Source organism: Cynoglossus semilaevis, chromosome 10, assembly GCF_000523025.1.
Source record: "Cynoglossus semilaevis isolate Cse_v1.0 chromosome 10, Cse_v1.0, whole genome shotgun sequence".
NCBI classification, from domain to species: Eukaryota; Metazoa; Chordata; class Actinopteri; order Pleuronectiformes; family Cynoglossidae; genus Cynoglossus; species Cynoglossus semilaevis.
The window spans coordinates 3,178,826-3,195,815 of NC_024316.1; the positions used below are offsets into that span (position 1 = coordinate 3,178,826).

Here is a 16,990-nt window from a genome sequence, read left to right on the forward strand (position 1 = left end):
TTGGCAATAATTTCATCACAAAAAACTTAACTAAGACGTGCATGCTCTTTTTATATGCAACCTTCATACCCACGCGGTTTAGTTATTAAGCTGTTGATTGAGAAACGTCCCAAAAATGTTATTTGTATGTTTTTATTATTCTTACCTTACAGTTTTGTTGTATTGTATTGATGGCATCAATATTAATATACTATATACAGAAACTTCATATGGGTTTGTACATTTGCAAAGGGCACTGAGTTACCCTAAATAAAAAATGCCTCTTCCTTACCCTATGGTGGCAGTATAGTGCAATAAAGAGAATATGAGCTGCAGCATCAGCCCATAGAAGAAGGTGAGGGTATGCAAAACAAAAATGGCGGGAGAGAAAAAAATGTGTGTTTATTATAGACCATATACAGTACATTAGTGGTTGTTTCAGTTATAGTTGTCACGGTGTGTGTATTAGAACGTCGCCGTCAACCCGGTTAATGCTTACGTCAACATATTTGTTAGTGTGCCTTCACTTTAGCTTTTTGTTTTCACTGGTTTTGACAGTGTCTGTTAGCGAGCAGATAACTCACCGTTAAATCACGTCGTTTCTGGGTCCACCTGAGGAGGATGTCGGTCAACGGCAAAGTTATCCCGCACACACCGCTGGCTGTAGACTTCTGGCAGGTTCGGAAGTGTCCGCACACTCGGCTCTTCTTCCTGTCCCACATGCACAGCGACCATATTGTGTGTTTGACTTCCACCTGGAGCAACTGGCCCATCTACTGTTCACCGACCACAGCCACACTGCTCAAACTTAAGACGCAGGTGAGGGTCTGTGACTGCAGCGCCTGATTTATTATTTTTATTCTTTATTTTTAAAGGACGTCACTGTCTGGATAATGCTTTCAAAGAACCGCACAAGAACACTCTAATATTCTTGCCGTTGCAGTTGTTTGTTTGTTTGTTTGTTTTTTTGTAGACGTATCTGCAGATTGGTTAATCTCAAGAAAACGAAGACAGTCCAGTTGTTTACTTCTAAACTTTCTGAAGATTGCAAACATAATGTGATTCATGTCAAGCATGCCCTTTAAATTTAGAAGTATTGTCTACTTCTCTTTTACAGTCATCTTTCCTGTTGACTGGTTTTCTTCCTGGTTTTGTAATGTCCAAAAACATGCAGTATTTGGTTACTTGGACATGACTCAATGTGGTCATGTGATGGACTGGCTAACTTTCTAGTGTGCTCCATACCCTCACCCGAAGACTGCTGGGTTTGGCTCATGCATTTTCACTATCACAGTAATCTACTATATGTTTGTTTCTCAGATAAAAGAACAGTGGATCCATCCATTAGAGCTGGACACTCCACACCTTCTGCCACTTGACGAGATTGGAAAGGAGAAGCTGACGGTTACACTGATGGATGCCAAACACTGCCCTGGGGCTGTCATGTTCTTCTTCCAAGGATATTTTGGTTCTATACTATACACCGGTCAGTTGTGAAGTTACTTTGAAGCAGTTTATATGCTAATTATTTTTAAAAAATAATGCTAATTGCTGTGTAGGTTCTCAGTCATCCAGGTCATCTTCCAAAGGACACACAGCCAAAAGTGTCACTCAGGTGATAATATTATTGCATAGGAATGGTATCACTCCCCATTTACACCTCTAACCTTGTGACTTTACATTCCACCCTACTTAGAATAGGGTGTTTCACCACACCTTGAATCATTAATGTTATTGAAGTAATTATGAGTACAAGTAGAGCGTTGTTTTGTCCTGTAGAGCAACACACAATGTTTCAATGTACTTGAAGAGAGTATTAAAACTTTTTTGTCAATTTCAGCTGACTTTAGATACTGTCCCACGATGCTGCGTAATCCCTGTCTGACCAGCACCACTATAGATGTCCTTTATTTGGACAACACCAACTGTGACCCCAATCGCTCCCTCCCCTCCAGAAAGCAGGCGACCCAGCAAATTAAAGAGATCATCCGCAGTCATCCTCAACACGAAATTGTCATAGGTAATTCTATTATTATTATTATTATAAGTATTATTATTATTTATGTGTAATTTAATTATGTGTGTTCATCCTGCATACCAGGTTTGTATACATTAGGAAAAGAATCCCTGTTAGTGGAGTTGGCAAAGGAATTTAAAACATGGATTGAAGTGACAATTGAAAGGATGGAGACCTTGAAAGTTCTGGACCTGCCTGATGTTTTTACCACTGATCCCGGAGCTGGTCGTATCCGAGTCGTGGATCAGTCGAAGATCGGTTGTTTCTCTTTGAACCAGTGGAATACAGAACACCCCACTTTAGCAATCATTCCCACGAGCAGAAATATTGTCCTTTCACACCCCGACCTCTACGTGGTGCCATACTCTGACCACTCCTCTTACCAGGAGCTCGAGGAGTTTGTCTTTGCCCTTGAACCGACCTCCCTCTTACCTATTGTCGGAGAGTATTTGCCAGCTTCTCTCTCAGCCTTACTGCCCAACAAAAAACGCCATGAAATCCTGGTGCCCGAGTCAGTCCAACACTACATGCGGCAAAAGTTTGATTCCCCGCTCAGCACATTAACACTCAACAACCTTCGACGCAGACCCTTCCAACCCCCGGTTCCCAAAGGTGTGGTGTTTGATTCTCCTGCAAAAGGATCTAAAAGGTCATATGACGACATCTTTGTCGATGAACCACATTGTTTGAAACATGATGCTTCCGGAGGAGAGATGGAGCGAGAAAATGGGGAAAACAACTCAGACTGTGTCCCTACTGACAGTTACGGGAAACTCACCACTAATGAAGGCAGACAGGAGGCCGGAGGCATTTACAGCCACAACAATGTCCAGACGATCTCTGAAAATATGCTGATGACAGAGTCAGTGTCACTCACTGAACTCACCCAGAGCCACACAGCTGCAGATCAGAATCTGGAAAACAGCAATGACTTAGAAATGAATGGTAATTCAGCAGGAGAACACATTCAACTTAACCACAGATCATCACATGGAGAATATCCCATTCATTACAGAGAAAATGATTATGAAGAAAATAGCAGCACGCTGTCAGATGATGAAATCATGACTCAGTACAAAACCTATGGAATCATTCAGAATGATGGCATATCCAAATCAAGTGACTTTAACCTGAGTCAACACTCTGGATGTGGAAATAACTCTAACAACTGCACAGTGTCTTCACAGAGGAGCCCACGACACGACTGCTGCACATTGTGCAAAACTATAAACACAATGACAGAGGAAACTCTTTTGGAACTTGAAAACAGTCTTCTAAATAATCTGCCGTTCCAGGAGGAGGACTTTCAGATATGCTCCCTCCAGCCAGGGAGGTTTTCTCCGGACACTTCCACCTTCTTAAATATGTGACAAAATAAACTTTACAAAACCTTTACAAAAAGTGAGAGTTGCAGCCAAGTTTTTGCCTCATACTTTACAAACTTTACACATAGACATATTCTTGATATCCTTCTTCCCTGTGTGTTTTGTTGTGATTCTCCTTACTGTTTTAATGGCCTGAAGTATTGGAAAATGATGGACTTCCATCTGTCCCTGCATCTGTAATTAATGAGAACTTTTTAAGTTCTGCCTTGTGCCATGTTGTTTTTGCTGCAGGACAATGACTATTCCAGCTCACTGCCTCGTCCCTGCCTTATACCAGCTGTCATAATGGAAATCAATGTGTGTGAATCATGGGACTGAGAGCATTTTTCCTGCTGCTGCAAAAACACATTTTTTATAGTATTATAACTATTTACTTTTGATTTCAACATAAGGGTGGAGTCTGTAGGTATTAGTAAAATCTGCTGATGTTCAAGTTGAGGTTACGGTGGGAATATATTGTTTTATATGTATATATATTTATATATAAGTCTTCAATTAAGAATGAGGGGATTTATTATTTGTATAATACAATAAATACTACACCTTGCACTTTTGGTTATAACTAATAAACAGTTTCTATGCACTGGTGATGTGCTTGACTAAATTAAAAGGTTATTTAAGGGAATATGAGGAGAAATAATGATAATTAATAATGATTTATATAGCAATTAACAGTATACTGATACTGAAAAAAATCAAATTCCCAAAACTACTAACTCAGCACTTTTAAAGGTATCATCAAAGGAAAGGCTTGTGGGCTCAAACGCCTGTGTAATGAATATAAATGTCCTTCATCTGTATACATACCATCGCTTGATTTTGTTTCCCACTGTTTTCCCCTGTGGCAACTGTTGTATTTTGGTGCATGTTTTGATCATAGGTGACATTGACCAGCAGGGGGAAGCACCACAGTGCAGCATTTTTATCTACAGCTCAAAGGTTCTGGGATAAAATCTGTCTGCCCACTGTGAAGGTTTGACAGTGTTCCTCATACTCCTGCCCAGGGTTCCTCTGTGTGGTGTGGCCTTCTCTCACAGTTCACTCAGGTTGTTTGGACATTGACCTGCCTGTGGAGAATATGAAGTTATTTTGATACCATACAGTTCAGTATCTCAGCCCAGTTAATTATAACTCTGTATTTGTATAAAGCTTTAATTGATTGTTGTTGTTCTTTTCATTTTGCATTGTAACGCCTTGCGTTCTTACTGCTGGTGCAATGCTCTTTCTTCCACAAGATGGCAGTAGCACGCTAAAAAAATCCCAAAAAATATTTTTAGCTTGAGTTGCTGAAGTTGAAAAAAGTGTAAATTGCAACAAAGAAAGAAAAACATAAACATTTTGCAGCTTTTGATGAGTTCCATCAAACTCAGATACTGTGGTAGAATATCACCAACAGAATACTCATTTACTATAATACAACAGTTCTTCAACATTATCTCCACAGCACAGCTTCACAGTGTTGTAATTGCCTCCCACAGTCAATTCCACTGTTAAATGAGTCTTAGCGGCACCAGATCCTACCTCGGTGGGACTGCGGTCTGAGGGAAAGTGCTTTAAAAAAAAAAAAAAAAGATAAAAAATTGTGCCTGTGTGAAGTGTAGTGATGTGCTGCCATCAGTGGGTCGTCAGATTGACGCCGGCTGACAACAGGAGTCTCATGAAGAATGAGTGACCAGCTCCTCAGTGTGGGATTAACAACCATATAGAGGCTGTGTGGAGCAGGTTCACTGGAGCCAACACTGAACTGTATTACCAAAGTATGAACATGTAACTAAGAGTGTACAACAACGATGAAAAACATGAACATTAAAAAACTAAATGTGTTTTAATATTTTAACTGGATTTCTTACTGTTTGTCACCAGATATATAAGGTGAGAATATTTGTTTATATGGGTTTGTAATTTCTTGTTAAACAACATCTGTGTCAAGTGAGTATTTGAGCAAAAATAAATGAATGGCATGATGGGATATAAAGGGCACGTCAATAAAAGGCGTTCAAAAATGTATTCTGATGAATTCTGCAAATTAATTATTACTATTAAAGCATTAATCCTGACAGCATTTGTAAAAGAAAAAAATTAAAAAGACATTCACATTTTATTGACTGAAATATCTCCATCTGCAGCTGCAGGTACTGTAGTAATTGAAAAAATGTACTCACTGCCAGAGAGAGAAAAGGCAGCTGTGGGATTCCTCCTCCCTCATACATGACCAGGGCGTAACCTGCACCACAGGGACTCTGGGTAATTAGATTCACAGAACACTTTATGTTGTATCTTATTTTTCTTATATTGCAGCTACGATTATACATGATTCTAATCCTTCTTGAAGCCAGTGGTGGTGATAGACCCGTGTCCTGAGGGACTGGTTGAATTGTAATCAGGCGAAGACAACAACGCCACAGCCTGGATATGCATTAGAATTCCTGCGTTTCTCTCCTCCATTCCTGCAGCTCTGGGTACTAATGTCATGCTGTGCTGTTTTACTGCAAAAAAAGAAGAAAAATAAATTGTTATTCAAGAACAAAAATGCATTTCAATATTTTAACCTTGCAAAAACCCTGGGTTTAAGCAGTGGGACTTGAATTGATTGGATTCTTAGCATCATGCTATTACTCACTGAAATTCAAGGCCAGCCCTAACATCTGGATCACACTAAGATTCTGGAATCTTAAATGACGTGACCTTGGCACGTCACATACTGCGAGAGTTTAACCTGTTCAACTGGCTCCTCACACTTCTGTGTTAATGGTTCACAACTTCACAAATAACAAATAGAAACAGTAACAGTAGAAATCCATGGTGTATTTTGTGTTTATTTTCCTGTGCTGTGAAAACACAGAAATATCCAGCTGTGTAATTTATAGCCCAGCTCCAGCCAAGAATCTCAATGCATTCTTCAACTGTCACCAGGGATAAAAAGGAAAAAAAATGTTTCTTTCAAGGCCCACAAATAAAAATGTTAATGCACTACAATAGGCCAACACACCAGACTTGTGTTCAGAGTATCAAAGCACTAAATCACACAGGGACACGCTTGTTTTTCATCGGAGATTGGGTGTTGTTATTGCTTTGTTGTGAGGCTCAGCTCCCAAAGTCTGAACACTGGGCTGGGAGTTGTTTATATTTACTGTTGTATCTGCTGGTGCGATATCTCTTCATTCTACTTTGAAATTAAATTTTTATTGGATAAAACTAATCTGAATGATTGGATGTTTCAGGACTGAGTCCATGTCAAGAGTTAAACTGTGTTGCATTTTATTTGATCACATTTTCAACCTTTAAATCCTAAAATAACCCAAAACCTGAAATGAGAAAAATACTTCTTTTTTTAGCTAAGCTCAAACAGGAACCTGTTATAAATTATGGAGGCTTACAGCAGGTTTTGATCTAACTCAGTCTTATTGGCTTTTACTAAAACTAAAAGAACACTTGAAAGAATCTTGACCTAGTACTAAAACCTAATGGGATTCTACCAGAAAGGTATTCTCTGACGGAAAGTCAGCCTTTAGAGGTGTTTCTAATCAGATGGACGATGAGTAGAGAAACTGCTCTGATATTGGTATGAATAACTATTCATTTAAAAAAGCTGAACTGTAACAGAATAAACACATCTTTTACTCCATCAAAAATGCATCATGACTTCCTGATTTAAAAATGTTATTGGCTGTAGAGGCTCACAGGCCATAGGTTTTGCAATACTTGCCTTTGGAACAAATACTGAAGTGATGGAAGTGAAATCTTTCAGTAGAAGGTGGTGAACTACTGTCTACGCAAAACCTTTTAATGATAAAATACAACCTGAAAAATAGATGAACAGGTTGAAGTTAAAAGTTAAAAAATTAAAAAATTAAAATATTTAAATACTAAATATTTTCTCTCCCCCTTTTCTGCTAAATAAAGTACTGCTGTATGACTTTGAACAGTTCTTACGTATCTGCGTTGTTGGTTACAGTTCTGACTGGTCCACAACACAGTAGTTGCAGTGTACTGACGTTGCAGAGTTCAGCACCACGGATAGCTCCTCCGTGAATCCATTATCATAAAACACCCTCTCACAGGAAACTCCTGTTAAAATGTTTTTTGTTACCTGGGGCGATGCTATTCAAATTCAAAATGCTTTCAAGGAGAATTGTGGGTTGCAGAACTCACAGAACCCTAATGTTCCACTGAACGTGCTTCTCACAAGGTTATATTTGGATGGAAGGAGACACCGTCCTTATTCAAGATGCAGGAGTCCTCCTCACCCTCAGTGAAGCGTCACATCTTCGCCGCACTTCTCCGAAGCAAAGTTAAACCAATTGTATCAAGATGACAGACTGCTCGACTTGACTCAGCTGAAACAAGGACTCTCCTGGAGAGTCATTTTGGACTTATAACTCAGACCCCCCGGAGAAAACCTGATTCCTTATTTCATTACCACTTTAATGTCTGAAAAAGCTGAGTGTATTACTTTTCTGCAGCCCCTTAAAGACAATACTTTTCTGACAGAGCTCTGTGGGAGACAGGGGCAGCTCAGGGCTGAGCAACACAGATCCTTAGCCAGCTGGAATAGCCAATAATAAAGCTATCGGCTCCTCTGCTTTGTAATGACTTTTATCAGTTCCTTCTTTCCCGGAGAGTGCCATTGAAAATTGGAATGATGAAGCGAAGCTGCCGTGTGAAAGCCACACAGCCGCAAAAGACTGTATTTTTGCCTCCAGTCTAATGATGTCTCAGCCGGTGTTGTTGTGTTACCCCCACCCCCGTGGCATGTGTCGTGTTTTTGTGTTTTGTCACAAAGAGATGAGGATAAAACACTAAGAAAAGGGATTTCAAAATTAGAAAAAAAAAATGATAAAAACAAAAAAACAACTATTTTTGAACATTGGAACATTACATTTCATGAACCTCCAGGTAAGTAAAACATAAAGGGGTTTTTCAAATGGTCACAGATCATTTGTTGACCATTAAAATGGTCAGATAGATATTCACGGTTGTTGAGTTTGTTTTGAGACATCAAGGCTCTCTCTCTTTCTCATTTATCACTTTCATTCACATCAAAGAGTTTTAATCAGACAGCCAGGAATTTACCATGATGCATTTCCCCCTTTCTTCCACTCTTCAACCAAGGACCACTCTTTCATCTGTCGCCTTAGCGTCCCATTAGGCCAGATTCAGCTTCTTACTGTACAGAGGACTGACAGCACAGGAGTTCCCAGCAGGGGGAAGTCCTACGGTACACCTCCTCGTCATCCTCTGTTTGCTTCCTGATCTCCTTCTCTCCTCACTCCCTCCACAGCCTTTCCCTGTGTCTTTCTCACTGCTCTCATGTCTTCACTGTGAACACGTCACTAACTGACTCCTATTCATCATCCTCCTCCTGTCCTGAGTTTTTTTGTACCTTGAATTCAGCCATCAACATAACAGACCCAGCCCTGGGCCACCAAAGGCATTCTAACACCCGCAGTGAAATCATGTGAGCAGCACAGCCTTGTGGAAAGTATTAATTGATCACGACCACCATTACACAGAAATATAAAAGAGCTTTTTACTGCACAGCAGGGCCGGTTGAATCAGGAATCGTGTTCACTGTTCTTTTCTAGACGTGGCCGATCAACAGGGGAATAGTTCTCAGTGTTGGAACTGGTTTCAGCTGCTGGCAGCATCAGTGCTGACAGATGTAACATCCATGTGATATGTATGAGTCAGGGTGGGTTTGTTACAGTGCCAAGGGACTGTGACTAATAAAGGGAGGGATTTTTCTAAATAATTAAAAATTTGAAATCTTAGATTTCATCATCTAACTCTCATTCTGTGGCTCCTACTGTGAGAATGGTCTATTTACTGCATTCTGTAAGAGAGTTAGTGCAGTAGCCTTCAGTTATCGTTCAAAGAGAAACATATTGCATCCGACTATGGTAATGTGATGTAAATAATAATTAAATGTTAGTTAACGAAAACAAAAAAAAAAAATATAGGGTTAATGTATGCTCATCACAAAACTTAAAATTGCCACGTGTTGAGCCAGGGCTGACCACAGTGTGGCGACGTGGAACAAAACATGTAGAGAGAAGAAAAATAATCTACATCAGCTCTTTGATCTATGGCTGTTATTGCTATTTGGGCTTGTTTGTATTTTTATTTGATTGGATTTGACATATAAATGATGATGATTCATCACATTTGCAGTCGTGTGGATGATGAATCTCCAACACATTATTCCATATGGCTCTGTAATGAGAAACCACCCCGCTGCTCACTCCTGACTCCATTACAGCACACTGAAACTCACACTCTGTCCTTTATTATCAGTCTTTACGGCCACCTAATGATGATTTATGTCCAATGCAGAAGTGCCCTGTGAATTCTACCGTAGAAGTCCGTTTGTGTTGTTGAGCGAGACCCAAGTCGTCGACCCGAGGAGAGCGGAGTCGACTGTTAGCAGTGGAGCGGTCAGGCCACAGGAGACGGAGCGACACCATTAGTGTGAGGAAGGAGCGGTGGAGGCTGCAGGCACCCCTCCTCCTGACACCAAGTCTCAATGAAAGCAAAAATGAATATATGTATTCAGTTGACCTGAGCTCCACAGATCTGACCACAGACTCGAGGCTGGAGCTTGTTGTTAACAGGATGGAACTGACACGTCAGGAGAGCTGCTTCTACCTGGGTTACAGGAATAGGACGCAGAGTTGCTCTACATCTTCATCCACTGAATAAAAGAACAACATACTTCATAAACCGCAGCTGCATGTCTGTCTTTACGTTCATGTCACACATCGGTGCTTTTTGGCCAAAGTTTGAAGGAGCAACTTGTGGCAAAAAAGAATTAAAAAAATGTTGATTTAGGAACAGTGTCAACACCAGCTGACAGTGACGACATTCACTTCGGAGTAAATGTAAGAACAGGTTCTACTGCCCACTGTTTAAAATCTGTTATCAAAACTTCAGCTCTTTTTTAAACACACTTGGCGACCTTTGACCTACAGTCAGAGGTCAACTCCACCACCGCCTCTCACCAGGCTGCAGTTTGATGAGTTATTACAGAATGGCATGAGATGGAAACTACACAGTTAAATAGACGTTTCTTTTCAGAATAACATCAGAGTTTGAACTGTGTCCAAGTTAGAATAACATAAAAAAGTGTCTGAGTTCACAACATAAACCAGAAACACATTTCAAAGACACATTTGGCCAAAATGACTTTTCCTAACTATGCAGTGACTGATGGGTAAGATACGATGTAGTGTTCCAATCTGTGTGACTTTGGTTGAGTCAGATAATGAGCAGGTGGATGAGTGAATTGTTAATCACACAAAGGCCAAGCTAAACTAATAGGGTTTAAGAACTAGTTAAAATAACCTTTAGTTTGTTAATACTATACATCATCTCATCTCGAGGGAGCATAAATAAATACATACATTTATTAAATACATATATAAATACATTTATTTATTTATTTTATAGTCTAAAATTAAAAAAAAAAATTTGTCTAAGTTATTAAGAAATATTAATTAATACTTTTATCTTCAGAATTAAACTTACAATTATCCTTATACATATATATCCATATAACAGGAAAAAATGAAGGAATTTATACAGTTAATGTACTGGGTTCATATTAACAATCAGATTCAAATTATTATTATTTTGTTAATTCCCCATCTTCCTATGCATAATCCTTTCAGTATTTTAGGGAAGGGAGAAGGTGGATGACACCATGGACAGTTGACCAGTCCATCACAAGGACACATATAAAGACAAACCATCACTGAAACTTACATTAATTCCTATGGTGAAATGAATTTTCCATTTAATCCAAGTTACTCACTACGTCTGTTTATGGACTGTAGGGAGAAGACGGAGAACCTGGAGAAAACCCATGTGTTCTTGTGGAGAAGACTTGAAAATCCCTGCAGGATAATTAGTTAATGATAAGTCAACCAAATATTGATCTTCAGGCTGTGGAGCCAAAATAATTGACTTAATTTTAATACTTACAACGATGCTGGTCATCACTGTGGAAACGTCAGCTGTTCCTGTCCTGTGCAGACATTGTTGATATACAGTATATTGTATATATTATTTTGGATTGAAGTACTTTGTATATTAGCTGTTGCTGTGCTTCAGTCTACAGGCTGTAGTTATTGTCCAGGCAGTCGGTGGGTGGAGGAGGTGAGGTGATCCTGTCTTAAGACAGTAATTTCCAGCTCCATCTGCCGTCTCCTCCTCTCCACAGGTGGACAGCTGGAATCATCAGCAGTGCATTTTAGAGAGAAAAAAAATACATTTCAGAGGCAAAAACATTCTGTCAGTGGAGAACACCTACTGCTGACCTGACACCTGCCTCTCTGAGGGAAAACAGCTTGGAATATAAATTATAAATCTTGTTAAAAATGTAAAGTCTTGCAATTAAATTGAATGACAGCAGCTTTTCTAACATAAATCAAAAGGGACTTTAAATTACCTTAGAGCTCAGGAAGAGAGTCCTCTAAACGGAGTTGGACTGGAAACTGGAAGAATCAAATTGAATATGTCAGCCAGAGCAGATGGAGTCGGACAAGGGCTGACTGGTTCTCTGGTTGGCCATTCATTTCTCCCTGAGGCTCAAGTAACTTGAGGCAAAAAAATGGCCAAAATACCACAGCGAACTAACCTCCGTGGTCAGACTGTCCTGTACATATAATATATATATACATATATACATATATATATACATATATACATATATGTATATATATATTCACACACACACATATATATAGAAATACACATATACAGTATATACAAACATAACATATATCCACACATATATAAACATATATTTACACACACATATATATGTACAGTATATAAAGAGTAAGAACTTGTAGTGAAGGTGAACTCATTGTGAAGTCCCTCATTCTCTTCAACTTCATCATATTAATGTTTCTTAGCCACTGGACCAGAACCAGGCCATGGAGAATGTGGTGCCGGGTTGCACAGAAAGAACACTAAAGTCTTGGGGTTTTTTTGTTTTTTCTTATCAGTTTCTCTCCCAAATACTTAACTGTCTACTAAGGATGTTGGTCCTGGTCACATGATATGGCCCTAAAATAAATGAACATCAGTGAAAAGTTGGAACAAGGCAAACAGTGATAAGGCAGCAACCTTTATTTATCTATCTCTGAGTCGTCAGGCACAGAAAAGATTCTCTCTCATTCTGCCAAAGTTTTCAGTGTTTTATTCATCTCCTGTTAAGGCAATCCATTACAAAGTATTTCACAAACCACAGTATGACGACAGTATCATGTCCAACACCTGGTTTGGAAATTATTCAGCATGCAAGTCAGAGACCAAGAGAGGTATGTAAACAACCTGGGATAAAACAGGAGTATTGTCCAGAAGAACCCATACAGTCATCGTCTCATAGGGACAGAGTGGGGAACAGAGGAGATAGAACATGCCAGAAGTGACAGTTTTCTCTAAGAAACATCTAAAGTAACAAACCAAGCACATGGCAAATGCACTACTCAGGTAAAATGGAAGCAGGCGACCGACCAGACGTCCTGCTGCTGTTTTGGCACAAACATGCACGTTGTCAAATTCATCCAAAAACATTTTGGCATTGAATCGTCTTCATGTGGGCCTACAGTATGTACATAATTAGAAATCAGTCGCTAAGTGAAGAAAAACAAACATGGAAGGATGACCAAACCAGTTAACAACCAGAAAACCAATAGAGCCTGTAATTTCAAAAATAAATCTTTCACTTTCAAATCCTGTTTAGTTGAACGTTTCACAGTTGTATAAGTGCCATTAATGTGCTTACATTACCAGTGTTGACTGCCGTATTTCAGGGTGGCACCTGTGGGGAGGATGTTAATTATGGAGGATGTTGTTTGGGATTATGATGTTCTTTGTTCATAAAGATGCAAAGACGCAACATAATAAAAAATCTTGATCCGATTTTCCATCAATTCCTGGCCTGGTATTTATAACCCAAACTATCTGAGCGAGTGACAACACCTGCTCTTTATGTGGTACTTCGTCCTATTCACTGCTAGTATTTTTGACACCATTCTGAGTATTAGAAGTCAGTGCTGATTTTCTCTGTGCTGCCAAAGCTCTGAGTAATGAGTGCCCTGTAACTGTTGGGAAATAAAAATTTATCACCGATAATAAAAACAAGTTTTCAAAGTAGATTGTAAAGGGAGTGCTTGCAAAGCTTATATAGACTTTAATGATATTCAAAGTTAATCTTTATGTATAATACCCATTAGAGTAGATTTAGTATTTACTTAAGTGTTACTTATTATAACACAGGACAGAAATAATGAATAACATGGAGGTGGCTCTGTGAGAGAAAGGCTCGACCATTGTTCAGTCACATTGTCTGACAACAGTGTCAGACAGCAATAACACATCTGGGGTAAGAGGTCTCATCAAATGATTTACCTCAGTCAAGAAGTAACAAGAATATAAACAAATAAATAAATAAACCCTCCGTCTCAGTGAGGTCCCAGTCCTGTTGTAATAAATCTTGCTGAAAGCAGCTTTGATGATTTTTTTTGTTTGTTGATTTTCTTTTTTCAAAATGATCACCAAGTCTCTCGGCAGATGTTTCACATCAGCTCCCACAAACTGAGCATTTTCCATAAAACCATAGACGACTAGTAAAAACCCTCATCAGCTGCAAAACTCTCGACTCTCACAAAGCCGTAGCCGCAGCGGCATTTAAGACTTTCCAATTAAATCTTTTTTCAATATCCGAAAGTCAACATGAAAGTAGAAAAAGACAAGGTCACTGTGGCAACACAGTAAGGATCACACGAGAGACTGATGAAGACGGAGCAGAGAACCACCAGTGGATTCATCTCTGGGCCAAGTGCCATGTACATGTATAAACCTAAGACTGAAATATAACATCCATTTTTTTCCACTCACGCTCATGTTAATGTGCGTTTGAAGTCATTATATTTGTGAAACAAAGTATAGGGAAGAAAACTGACGACTCCCCTGCAGTACCCTTGTGGACTCTAGGGGGCCTTGGACTTCTTGTTGAAGACACCTGATCTGCTGTTCTTATTTGTACTCTTTTATCAGACCAATTTTCTTTCGTTACAGGTTACGCTTAATCTTTTTGGCCCTAGATTCGAACTATTCAGTTCTGGAATCAAACCCACAACCATGTTCACATGCAAGAGTATGGGAAGTATGGGGCTGAGACTTGGTTCCAGATCCTCACCATTGACAACTAAAGGCCTAAAACAACTGACTGGGTCGACCCTGTGGATAGTAACAAATTCAGTTTCAAACATTAATGATTTGATGCAAAGTGAATTCCCACAGTTATTTGTAAACAAGTCCTGACTTTGTATACCGAAGCAACACCGTTAATTCTGTTTCATGACCTCAAAGATCACTGGTGAAGAGAAGTCAGTATAAAAGCACACGACTGACGTGTGTCTGTGTCCATAGTCACCGCCACTCATCTGTGAGCACACGTAAATATAAGACCTGCTGCTGCTGCTGCTGCTGACGACGGAGTTTAGATATGTTTCTATTGAAGAGGCACCTTTGGATAGAGATACTGTGTGACTGGCTGATGCTAATGAAAATGACCAGGTGAAGTACCATAGAATTCAATGCACACAACAAAGGTTTGATTTGAGCAAATCAACATTTACCAAGACTAACCATGTGGTGTGGAAGATGAGTTACAGAAACAAAAAAGTTTTGTTCCCCAGAAAAGACGGCCTTTTTACTGCCACTTGTTTCCATTAAACGACTACTCTGTCGTCCGACATCTGATACTCGCTGTGATGATTCATAAAGAGGGGGGTGTTAGAGACAATAATCGTTCCAAAGTTTATCCGTAGGCTCCTTGAAAGTTATTATTCCCCAGACGACAATCTACGACCACAACAAAGATAATGGAAAGAAACAAACAGCAAAGTTAATGAATGACATTTGGCAGCTCGGATGCTGTGGTCTAACAGGGGTCTGTGTGAGCTGGTGTTCATTTGAACATTTCTGTAAAAATACAGATGACGGATGGTTTGATACGTATTTTTTTTTATGTTTGTTACAGACGCTGCAGCCGATTTACGGCATGTCACAAAAAGTTAAGTTGAGCATTAGGGCACAGGTACAACATTAGACGGCTTTAGTTGTTTTGGGTTTTTTTGACCATTATCAGATCAATACCGATCCTGAGGATCAGATCGAGACAGTAAAATTCCAGTAAATGGGTAAAAATTAAGGCAAAATAAACTTAAAACAAGAAAAATAAAATATTGGGTCCTTTCCATTATTTTTAATGTCCTAGTTGTTTTTAAATAAATATATATATATTTTTATATTATGGTTGTTACTCAGCTTAATAACATCATAGTCTTTGTGCTTTTTATCTGAACAGTATTTAGTGCATTCTGTTATAAATATTAGAAATCTTATGGCAACAGCTCACAGCAGGTCTTCTTCAATCAAAAAAAAGAAAAACTATCCATCATGAAAATGTTTCCTAAACTTCTAGATACAGTAGATTATTTTTTTCAACACATGCTTTTATATTACAGTCCTTATCAAAGTAGAAATATTTGTACTTTTATTACACTGCTCACAAAATAGAAGATGTAAAACTACAGCGGAGATAGGAAATAAAACCCTTGACTTTAAAATCCCTCTTAAAGAATAAACATTTTCTTCAATGAATAAATCAGTCACTAAATAAACACACACATCGTCGCCTAACTTGACACACGCCGATTCCGAAAGGTATCACGAACATGATACACACGGGCACGTTCTAATATATTTACGCCTTCACTCAGGCTCTCTCTACAGGTTTACTTGCTATCCATTACATTACCACTGTGACAAGTTTGACAGCAAACAAATAAAACCTCCTCTTTCTCTGGGCTCCTCTCAGCCTCCAGAGAGGAAGAAAGACCGCCGCTGATCATCAGCAGGTTCCTTCAGAACAGTCTCTGAGCTCCACGTTCAAACACAGAACCATCATTATTTAGTTAAGCCTCAGTATTTATTAAAAGGACTAGATGGTGGGAGCGGAGCTCCGGTGACTGTCATCAAACCAACCCGTACCCTGACCCTGCCACAGCCCACCGCCCACAGCAGCGTGTGGGCTGAATCAGACAGGGTTGGTCTGGGACAGGTCGGCAGGTGAGTACGGCGGGGGCACGGGGTTGGGTTTGATAGCCCTGCTCTTCATGTAAGAGATGAGCTGGTCAGGGATTTCAGCCAACACATCTTTAGCCAACCTGGCCATGCTCAACACGTGGTTACCTGTGCGGTCCATGTAGTCTCTGAATGGAACAAACTGTGGCGATGAACAGACAACACAGGAGAGCAGAGAGAGACGGTTGGACATGTTGGTGTTGGAAATATACTTCAAATAGACGAACAGGGACGAGGAATATATTTATATATTTTGTTACAAGTTGTTTTCTTACTTGTTGAAAAATTTAAAAAATAAATAAAAAAAGAACGAAAAAATTGTTATACATGTATTGTGAGGAAGAAAGAATAAAAGAAAAAAGAAAGGCAGAAAGATAGAAAGAAACATAATGTTCTAAATCAATTACTGCTCATAATAATTTTTTTTATTAGATTAGCTGGAAATAAAACC

The 16,990-nt window shown here is 39.2% G+C and overlaps 2 protein-coding genes across 2 annotated transcripts in view; one reads left to right on the top strand and one right to left on the bottom strand.

Annotated features, from left to right (window-relative positions):
• Positions 1-310: 310 nt before the first annotated feature.
• Positions 311-5,199, top strand: dclre1b (DNA cross-link repair 1B). The gene is made up of 4 exons (XM_025059737.1): positions 311-798; positions 1,300-1,465; positions 1,820-1,999; positions 2,081-5,199. The coding sequence occupies exons 1-4, from the start codon at positions 601-603 to the stop codon at positions 3,364-3,366; spliced, it is 1,830 nt and encodes a 609-aa protein (XP_024915505.1). The 5' UTR covers positions 311-600; the 3' UTR covers positions 3,367-5,199.
• A 7,371-nt stretch (positions 5,200-12,570) lies between these two features.
• cpne5a (copine Va) overlaps positions 12,571-16,990 on the bottom strand; it is a 67,398-nt gene continuing 62,978 nt past the window's right edge. Inside the window, exon 20 of the mRNA XM_008318171.3 lies at positions 12,571-16,681. Coding sequence (XP_008316393.1) covers positions 16,493-16,681 — 189 coding nt within the window. The 3' untranslated portion in view covers positions 12,571-16,492. The remainder of the gene's footprint in view (positions 16,682-16,990) is intronic.

Coding starts and splice junctions, on each gene's coding strand:
- dclre1b (XM_025059737.1), top strand. CDS start 601: ATGTCGGTCAACGGCAAAGTTATCCCGCACACACCGCTGGCTGTAGAC. Junction 799..1,299: donor TGCTCAAACTTAAGACGCAG/GTGAGGGTCTGT, acceptor TTTGTTTCTCAG/ATAAAAGAACAGTGGATCCA. Junction 1,466..1,819: donor TGGTTCTATACTATACACCG/GTCAGTTGTGAA, acceptor TGTCAATTTCAG/CTGACTTTAGATACTGTCCC.